Source organism: Portunus trituberculatus, chromosome 42 (genome assembly GCF_017591435.1).
Source record: "Portunus trituberculatus isolate SZX2019 chromosome 42, ASM1759143v1, whole genome shotgun sequence".
Classification (NCBI taxonomy): Eukaryota; Metazoa; Arthropoda; class Malacostraca; order Decapoda; family Portunidae; genus Portunus; species Portunus trituberculatus.
The window spans coordinates 20,609,913-20,619,912 of record NC_059296.1 but is presented as its reverse complement, the minus strand read 5'-3'; the positions used below and the strand labels follow the sequence as shown (position 1 = coordinate 20,619,912).

Below are 10,000 nucleotides of genomic sequence, written 5' to 3'. Positions count from 1 at the left end.
GTAGCAGGTAATCGTAAGTCAACCAGACCACTTTAAGCCATCTAAGCTATTTGCAGTACTCTCAGGAAATCACAACGTCTCCTTCCAGTAACCTAAAGGAGCTCCACTAGATATCAAGCTGAATCTGGGGTCCGTGAAGGGCGAGCGTGTAGCAGAATAGTGCACTTTAAATCCCCATGTAATATATAATGCAGGGCGGTCTGAGTAATACCGAAGGAGTTTGTCATCCTACTTGAATAAGGAGGGAATATCTAAGCGTGTGCGTCTCTCGTTCAAGCGTAATAACAAAGGTAAACACGGGACACACACACACACACACACACACACACACACACACACAGAGAGAGAGAGAGAGAGAGAGAGAGAGAGAGAGAGAGAGATCAAATCAACAGACATAAAAGTTTTATTGTATGCGTAAGATATGGATAGCGTTCTGTACTTGAAAGTTTACCACGGTGAAAAGTGAGAGCAGATCGAACGAGGATTGGCAGGGTGAATAAGATGTTGACTCATACAGTAACTTGAGAGGGTATAGATTGCATGCGCGTATATAACGTTCTTAGTCTAGGTACGATGTGGTTGGTGAATGGGAGGTGTGTAAATACCTTAGGAAACACTGTATTGAGCTGAGTTGCTGGGTGTACTAAATTGTTGGGTAATAGCTGAGGGAAGTAGCAGTGTGTGTGTGTGTCATTCGTTGTGTGTGTGTGTGTGTGTGTGTGTGTGTGTGTGTGTGTGTGTGTGTGTGTGTGTGTGTGTGTGTGTGTGTGTGTGTGAGTGAGTGATTTTGTAAGAATTTGTAATGGTTTGGTTTCATATCCCTGGTGTGTGAAGGTGTGGTTCGTGGTAGTGTGAAATGGAGCCTCAGTGTATAGTGTGATGCATTAATTGATACACTGAGAGTCGTCACATGCAGTTAATTAAGGTCTGGTTACGTCTATGAAAGTTGAGTGACGAGCGTGGGCGTGTTATGTAGTGTGATGACTGGATGATGGGCGTAGGCGTGGCATGTTCTTGGTCGTAGAATTAGGGAACGTTTTATAACTCTGTGAGCTTTGGATCAGGATAAGCTGCGTTATGAAGGTGGATGAAGGTGTCTGCTCTGGTCGGGGTCAAGTGGTGGTTGAGGGTCGTGGAATTATTGCTCTTACATCGTTGCAGAGAAGTGGCTCACGCTGCCGGCTGCCGATATACTGGTGTAATTAGCCCAGGGTACGAATTCTGGCCATTCCAACGAAGGAAATGCCTTCAAACATGCATCTGTCTCCACTGCCAGAGTTATTTGCCAAATGTGTATCTTGTGTTGTGTGGAAGTTAAATAAATACCGTCCGTGCATCTCAGGATATTACAGAGAAGGAAAACAATGACTGTACAGCCTCTCATCCTCATGGTGTGCGTGTCGGGAAAGTGTTGTATAGAATTTTGGAAGGGCGGGCTGTATTCTTTAAGCGTCTCAAAGTTGTCAAAGAAGTCACCGGGTGTAGCAATAATAATCGCACGCCTGTGCAAAAATGACCTTCAGCGTGTCGATTCATTGGGCGGAGTGTGATTAATTGCTCTGTGGGAAACTCACCTAAAGGGCAGAGGTGATTGTCTCCTCGTTAAGTGGTGCGGGTGGAGGCGCCGGCAGGACGGAAACCAAGCTATTGTGTACTGTATAGCATTAGTGCACCCCTCAACCACTCTCGACCTTGGCCTGAGCGACGTCCCGCGGCCATTGTAGGTGGACGTGGTGCTAGGCTGTGTGCGGGGTGTAAGCTTTAAGTCCATTATATAAATGTTTATAAGTATGTAAGACTCACTGCGACCACTTGTTGAGATGTTACAGTTAACCCAAAGAGTCTCAGTTGTAGTAGAAAACGGAAATGTTTCATGAGAGACACAATGAATTTAGAAAATCTCGTGAACGTTGATTTTCTTTATTGGGCGTCTTTGGTCAACATTATAAAAAACAAAGCAACGTCAAATTTTCTCTTGATGCTATCCTTAGAAAGGAAAGATACTGATTTTTCTCCATCTCTCTCTCTCTCTCTCTCTCTCTCTCTCTCTCTCTCTCTCTCTCTCTCTCTCTCTCTCTCTCTCTCTCTCTCTCTCTCTCTCTCTCTCTCTCGAGTAATTATTACTCGGGAGAAGCTCCCATAGGCTGATATGAATAGGGAGCTCGTGGGCACACTCTTTGGGTGCAGCCACAAGGGTTGAATGAGGAGGCGGGAGGGTGAAGTGAAGAGGGAGCACGGCGACAGAGGTGAGAGGAGATTTAAAAAGCAGGAAGGCAGTGATGAGAGAAGAGGTTATGGGAAAACGAGAGATATGGCAAGGGATGTGGTAATTAATAAATCATCGATGTATTTACTGCGTGCACTTCGGACGATCCGTACACATTACACACACACACACACACACACACACACACACACACACACACACACACACAGTGTTTATACAAGACACCCTGACTCCAGAAATACATATAAATGGATTATTTGCTTCAACATACAAGACACTAACGCACATCAGGGTAGCATTCAATTACATGGATAAAAGTATGATGAAAAAGATATTAACCACTATGATAAGACCTAGACTAGAATATGCAGCAGTGGAATGGTCGCCATATAAGCAGAAATATATCAAGAAACTAGAAAGGATACAAGGGCTGCTACAAAGATGGTCTCTGAAATAAAAGATCTTCCCTATGAAGAAAGACTGAAGGAGATGGAGCTACCATCTTTGAAGAATAGATGGGAAAGAGGAGACCTAATAACGATGTATATATAAGTTAGTAAACTGTATGGAGAAGATAGATAAACAAGACCTGGCAACACTGACGGAGCAGGGAGACAGACAAACAAGAGGACATTCCAAGAAAATCATGAAAAGTCAGTGTCATAGGAATATCGAGAAGTTCAGTTTTCCACACAGGACAGTAGACTTCTGGAATGGATTAAGTGAAGAGATTGTAACAGCGGAAAGTGTGCGCAAATTTAAGGAGAAGTTAGATGAATGTAGATATGGAGACAGGTCACTATGAGCCCGCTCGAATCCTGTAACATACAACTAGGTAAATACAACTAGGTAAATACACACACACACACACACACACACACACACACACACACACACACACACACACACACACACACACACACACACACACACATGAAGAAAGACTGAAGGAAATCGAACTACCATCTTTGAAGGATAGACGGGAAAGAGGAGACCTGATAAGTATAACTTTGTAAACCGTATAGAAAAGATAGATAGACAAGACCTGGCTGGCATCACTTACGGAGGATGGAGATAGACGAACAAGAGGACATTCCAAGATCATGAAAAGTCAGTGTCTGAGGAACATTATTAAGAAGTTCAGATTTCCACACAGGACTGTAGGCATCTGGAATGGATTGAGTAAAGAGATTGTAACAGCAGAAAGTGTACATGAATTTAAGGAAAAGTTGGATAAATGTAGATTTGGAGACAGGTCACTATGAGCCCCGCTCGAACCCTGTGATATACAACTAGGTAAATACATATATAAAAAAAATAGATAAATAAATGAAGATATATATAGATAAATAAATAACTCTCTCTCTCTCTCTCTCTCTCTCTCTCTCTCTCTCTCTCTCTCTCTCTCTCTCTCTCTCTCTCTCTCTCTCTCTCTCTCTCTCTCTCTCTCTATCTATCTATCTATCTATCTATCTATCTATCTATATATATATATATATATATATATATATATATATATATATATATATATATATATATATATATATATATCTATCTATCTATCTATCTATCTATCTATCTATCTATCTATCTATCTATCTATCTATCTATATATCTATATATATATATATATATATATATATATATATATATATATATATATATATATATATATATATATATGTACATATATATATGTATATCTATCTATCTATCTATCTATCTATCTATCTATCTATCTATCTATCTATCTATCTATCTATATATATATATATATATATATATATATATATATATATATATATATATATATATATATATATATATATTCTACTTGCTGATGCCCTCGAGATAAGAATAGGAGGGGAAGAAAGGTGAAGGAGGTGGAGTAGTTAAGAGAAAGTGTGAGACGAGCGTGGTCAAGTGGTCACACATTCTCTACTTTTAGCTGTGGATGGGGCACCATTGACGGAGGCACGGGTGGCTGGGGCGCCCACTGTACCCTGTGTCTCTGGCCCCTGGTCACGGAACCTTTGAACGTGTCCTGCTACATAAGCCTGCTACCATTTCTTTTTTTTTTTCTTTTTTGGTAATACATTTGCATGTCTTGTAATGTATTCTGTCATCTACAATGCGAGACATTGTTCCATTCGGTATTGCTGCTTACGTCCATTGCTGTCAAAAAATGATCTAGACGTTTGCTTATATATATATATATATATATATATATATATATATATATATATATATATATATATATATATATATATATATATATATATATATATATATATATATATATATATATATATATATATATATATATATATATATATATATATATATATCTACACACACACACACACACACACACACACACACACACACACACACACACACACACACACACACACACACGTTCATAGGTCACGAAACAACCAGAGCAGAAGGGGTGTTATTGGCGTGCCGTTCGTATGCACGCGCCAAAAAATGAACTATACTCCGTCCTCAGTAGTACTCATCTGCTGCACTTCCACAACTTCTCAAGTCTTGAGAGTGGAAGGTCTTCACAACAGTGACCTGAGCAAGCGAGAGAGGACAGGACCACTGGTGGGGTATGGAGGGTCAGACTAGCGTTCTCGATCAATCCCGGGCTGCTGCGTCCTGAGTCCCGCATTCCGACTTCTTGCCGTGACCTTGGCTCCGGATTGGTAAGTTTGTGGTTTCAACTGCTGAGCGAGTTTTTTTCTTATAAACATGCCGCATATGAGTAATGAAGTAATTTATAGGATTTATTGGTAACAAGAATGAAGCAGTGACAATCAGTAGCATCCTTATATCTCTTGGTGGGTGATTAAAGAGACTGGTTGAACGTTATCTCGGTCGGAGAGAGGCACAGTGACAGCATCAAGGCAACTCTTTTGTCACGCATTGTTGGCGCGTCTGTCCATGCTTTGTCACGGTTTGTGGTGAGACGATTCTGAGACGACGGTGGGTAACATCCGTAAGATCTGTGGTGAAAGGAAGATGCTGCGTACAGGAAACAACGGCTGCTTACCTCTGCTGTATCTCAAGCAACATTTGAAGTCCCGGACACGAATATCAAATTTCTTAGAGGACTTGTTAAATGAAGCATCTGTCACTTTATGCTGTATATTGTGAAAGTAAAATGAAATGCATTGTATGCGACTTACTACCATTACGTATCTCCTCTTAGTACATAAAATATGTGATACAAATATAACGTTGGAGAACTTCATAGACTAGTAATTACAGCACTATCATCGTTTTGTCGCACGAAGGAATCCGAAGCCGGCGCGGACACATCAGGAGGCAGTGGTGCGGTACCCCGAGCTGTGTCAATGGAGAGATGAGGCAGCGGCAGCAGTTGAGTTGTAACAGTGATCGAGGGAGGAGGGACGCCGCTTGCGCTCCTGATCTCATCTCTCCACGTGTGTTAAGTGTGTTTGGTTATCTTTGTCACTAATCTTGTGCCAGAAAACAGGAAGATATGTGCACTAGAAACTCGAGTGAGCCAAGTGCCTCGCTGTAGGGGAGTCAGGCTCAAGAGAAAATTTTTCTGACTAGTGAAGAGTACGTAAATGTTTGTTTACCTCCGTTTTGTGCTGCATTTTGTTGACAACATCAGTGTGTTGATAAAGAACAGTGTGAAAGTGTGTGCTCAAGTGTACGTTGATAACTTGTCACTCGTGCGTTGATAGTCTGTGTGGGTCAAAGCCCTCAGCCATGTACGGCATTCGCCTCAACCCCGAGGGCCAACACGTCCAGCGCGGCACCACCACCTCTGCCCGCGACTCCCAGTCCCAGGCGGGGTCCAGGCAGTACCTGGGTAGCAAAAGGGTAACAGAGAACTACCAGTACGCGTCCTTCACGGAGTACAACAATAACGAGGTTTTATCTGGTAGTAGTAATAGTAGTAGTAGTTTGCTGTCCGAAAGGATGCTGCCTGATGGTGGTGGCATGCTGTCTAGGTCCACCTACTCCCGCAGCACTATGCTGTCAGACACGCGCATTGCTCACTCTGCAATCATTGGCAGCAGCACAATGAGGAAGGAAACAGCGTCTAGCAGCGCCTTCAGCAGTACGGTGGGAAGCAGGCGCATCATGGGTCACACTCACTGCAGTGGGTCTACGCGAATACCGGATGTTTATTTAGAGGCAGCTGAAGGCGGGGCTGAATGTCAGTCTGTCCGCCTGCAGGAGGAAGAGGCTGAATTCTGCATAGGCAAGTCTGCACAGCCATCTCGTATCAGCTTTAAGTGCTTCCTGGCTGCTTTCGAGACAGATTCAGGTGGAATCTGCTGCCCAGGGTCCTTGTGTGCCTTGCGTGGCTCTGGTGGCTCTCTTGGGATGTTATTAGCGGTGTAGTGGTGGCCTCGCTCACCGGCCTCTCCGGTTTCCTCCTTTTATCTCGGGGATTACTTTGGGTCTCCTTTCTCTTGTCTGCAGCATGGACACGCAGCGCTCCTAACTCTCTTCGCGTGACGCTCTTGGATTTTGGACTCTCTTGTCTTGTGTTGTCGCTGGGGTGCCATATTGTCTGATAACTGGCATTCACAACATTTTCTAATCTACTGGTTTCATCGTTGGTATACTTAACTTTCCTATAGAAATGTAACGTCTATGGTGCTTTTCTCTCTAGTGGGTTTTCCTATTACTCAGAACGTCTAACACACTTAACACACTTTCTTTGAAAATACCATGGAGAAGGGAAGAGAGTTAAAACAGCCGTTGTCTGTTTGTAATTCACCTCGGTCGTCTGCTGGTCACCCAGCCAGTCTTCCCCATTACGAAGCGAGCTCAGAGCTCATAGACCGATATATATATATATATATATATATATATATATATATATATATATATATATATATATATATATATATATATATATATATATATATATATATATATATATATATATATATATATATATATATATATATATATATATATATGCGTTCGTGCGTGTGTGTAGCGCACTCTCAATTCATGAAAGTTTTCCTTTTGGTAATATGCGAAAACACCAAATGTACGTAATGTTCGTCTTCATTTCTATCGTTTACTTGTTTTGAATACAAGAATATAATGATTATATGTACCATATCTAAACTACGTAGGTAAGATCGGGGAAGCAAGATGACCTGTGTATAGCCATTTGTTTAGCATGGCTGCAAATTGTTTTTTCTTTTTTTTTACGCAAGAGGGAAACTTTCCAAGGGCAATAAAAAAATAATAAAAAAGACCCACTTCAAATGCAAGTTCCCTAAAAGATTGGAAAGAATTAACCGAAAGACAGGAACAAATGTCTTGAAACCTCCCTCTTAAAAGAAGTCAAGTCGTAGGAAGATGGAGATACAGAAGCAGGCAGAGAGTTCCAGAGTTTACCGGAGTACAATTATATCGTGCAACTACCTCTCTACCTCTTCTTTCCTATCGGTAGAACTCTTCCATGAGGGAGATTTCAATCCTTCAATTTTTGATGATCAATACAAGTTTGTTAACTTTTCTTGGGGAACTGGCAAGTGGTGGGAGCTTTGTTCCTTTTGTTGCCATAGACCAGTGCCTCTCCTACATAAAAACAAAGAAACAAACAAACAAAAAAGGAGAAAAAAAATACACACACACACACACACACACACACACACACACACACACACACACACACACACACACACACACACACACACATATATATATATATATATATATATATATATATATATATATATATATATATATATATATATATATATATATATATATATATATATATATATATATATATATATATATATATATATATATATAAACTTTAGCACTAATATATTTCTATTACTCCATTAGTTTATTTATCACTTGTGTCTTTAAAACTTTCAAATCTTGGTATTCGATTATCGTTTCTGACATGTTTATTTTTTAGGTCTTCTTTCACTTTTTTTTTTTTATCTGACCGTTACTTCTCTTGCTTAGAAAAGTAAAAATAAATATAAATAAATAAATAATAAAAAAATGGCAAGGTTTTATTGAGGATGAAGAGAAGCCGTAGCAGTTAGAGGTAAGGTGTTCATCCTGAAGAGAAGCCATAACTGTGCAGTTAGAGAGTTAAGGTAGTGGGATTTTGTCTTAAAGCTTGATAGGGTACAGGTTAACACTTCACCACTTGTTTAATTGATATGGATATTGGATAGTGTAAACATACTGCTATATATCGTAATAAACAAATAATCTATAAGCCATACACTAATTCATTTTTTCTTTTAACCTCTTCAACACTGGGACACATTTTTACCATGAGATTTGTGTACAATTAGACCATTTTATTGACATTAGGAAGGGTTTATGGAGGTCAGAAGATTAATGACCAAAGTCTTCAATATTTTAATCCTCCTTATAAGTTGCTAAAGCTGTATAAAATCACAATATAGTAAGCAGAATAGATATGGAAACGCGTCATGGTACTGAAGGTGTTAAACCCTTTTTTATTTTTATTTCCAGTATTTCTTTTATTTATCTATTTTCATTTCAACTTACATGATCTTCCTTTCATAATCTCTTTCTTCCTAATTCTTCATTTTATTTCACACACTCAATTTGATATCTCACAGTTTTTCTTTCCTTCCACGGTCTTATTAGCATCATGGTCTTGCAATTTTTTTTTTTGTCTTGCTTTAATAGACTTATTTTCTTCACTCCTGTCTTAAGATTCTCTCTCTCTCTCTCTCTCTCTCTCTCTCTCTCTCTCTCTCTCTCTCTCTCTCTCTCTCTCTCTCTCTCTCTCTCTCTCTCATCTCAGAATCATAACATTCATCTTCCTCCTATACAGTCTTACCACTCATAACTTTCCTCTTAGCCTCACAGACGTTTCTTTCACTTCATACTCCTCCCTTCACTCCTCGAATTATCCTCTCAACTCTGTACTCTCCGTTGTAAACAACCCCCTTATGTTTCTCGAGGGTTTAAAACTTTCTTCCACATAACGCTTTCAAGATATATAGGAGCAGTTTATATATTTACTTTATTTATCATTTTCACCGAGTATTCAGTTTCGTTGACTACTAGTGGTCATCACTGTAAGTAGGATGTAGTTAATTTTTGTCTTTGATTTCACTTAACACACATGTAACAACACTTTCTTTTTCAATTACCGTATTGTTTCACAGGCGTGTGTTCACTAACGAATGTGTAATGAAACCTAATTCTAAATCTGATTCTACTTACCTAAATGATATTCAGTTTAGGTTCGCCAACGCGTAATGCTCGTAAGATTTTTTTTTCCATAGTGTTTAATTTCTTAGGCATTTGTTCACTGACGTAAGTAGAACGGGATGAAACTTATTCTTATCTAATTCTGCCTATGTTAATCTTCACTTCCTATTTCCCAATATATCTTAAGGCTCAGGTTTAACTTCTATATTGTTTAGGAATAGCCTGTGTGGTTAGGCACATACCAATATCTTCTTTTCCTTGTGTTCACTTGTTTTGGTGACTCTCGACACGTACAGTTCTGCTTGACGGGCAGCGAGGATCAGCTTATGTACTTGTTATGTTCGTATTATCTTTGGGTTGTATTCACTTGTCTTCATTTTTCTTATTGTTTAGAGATTCACCGCTCACAGTCCAAGTCTAGACTAGTGAGTAGCCTTGACAAGCTGCCTTCACACAAGGAAAATCTTACCTACGTGCATCTGCTGTCCTGTGGCGAATGAAAAAAATAATAAATAAATAAATAAATAAATAAATATATATATATAT

The 10,000-nt window shown here is 39.5% G+C and overlaps 1 protein-coding gene across 18 annotated transcripts in view; it reads left to right on the top strand.

Moving 5' to 3' along the window:
• The window catches only part of LOC123517719 (multiple C2 and transmembrane domain-containing protein-like), a 638,372-nt gene that overhangs the window by 305,075 nt on the left and 323,297 nt on the right, over positions 1-10,000 (top strand). For 4 of the 18 annotated variants that reach the window (XR_006678552.1, XM_045278084.1, XM_045278093.1 and 1 more), the window contains exon 1: positions 5,556-6,473. The exons of 3 other annotated variants lie outside the window; for them this stretch is intronic. Coding sequence is in view for 10 of the 15 variants with exons in the window: in XM_045278084.1 (XP_045134019.1) it covers positions 5,975-6,473 (499 nt within the window). In the remaining 5 variants the exon portion in view is untranslated. Of the gene's footprint in view, positions 1-5,553; positions 6,474-10,000 lie in introns of those variants that run through there. 11 more of the 18 variants (XR_006678551.1, XM_045278087.1, XM_045278083.1 and 8 more) reach the window with 7 other exon arrangements.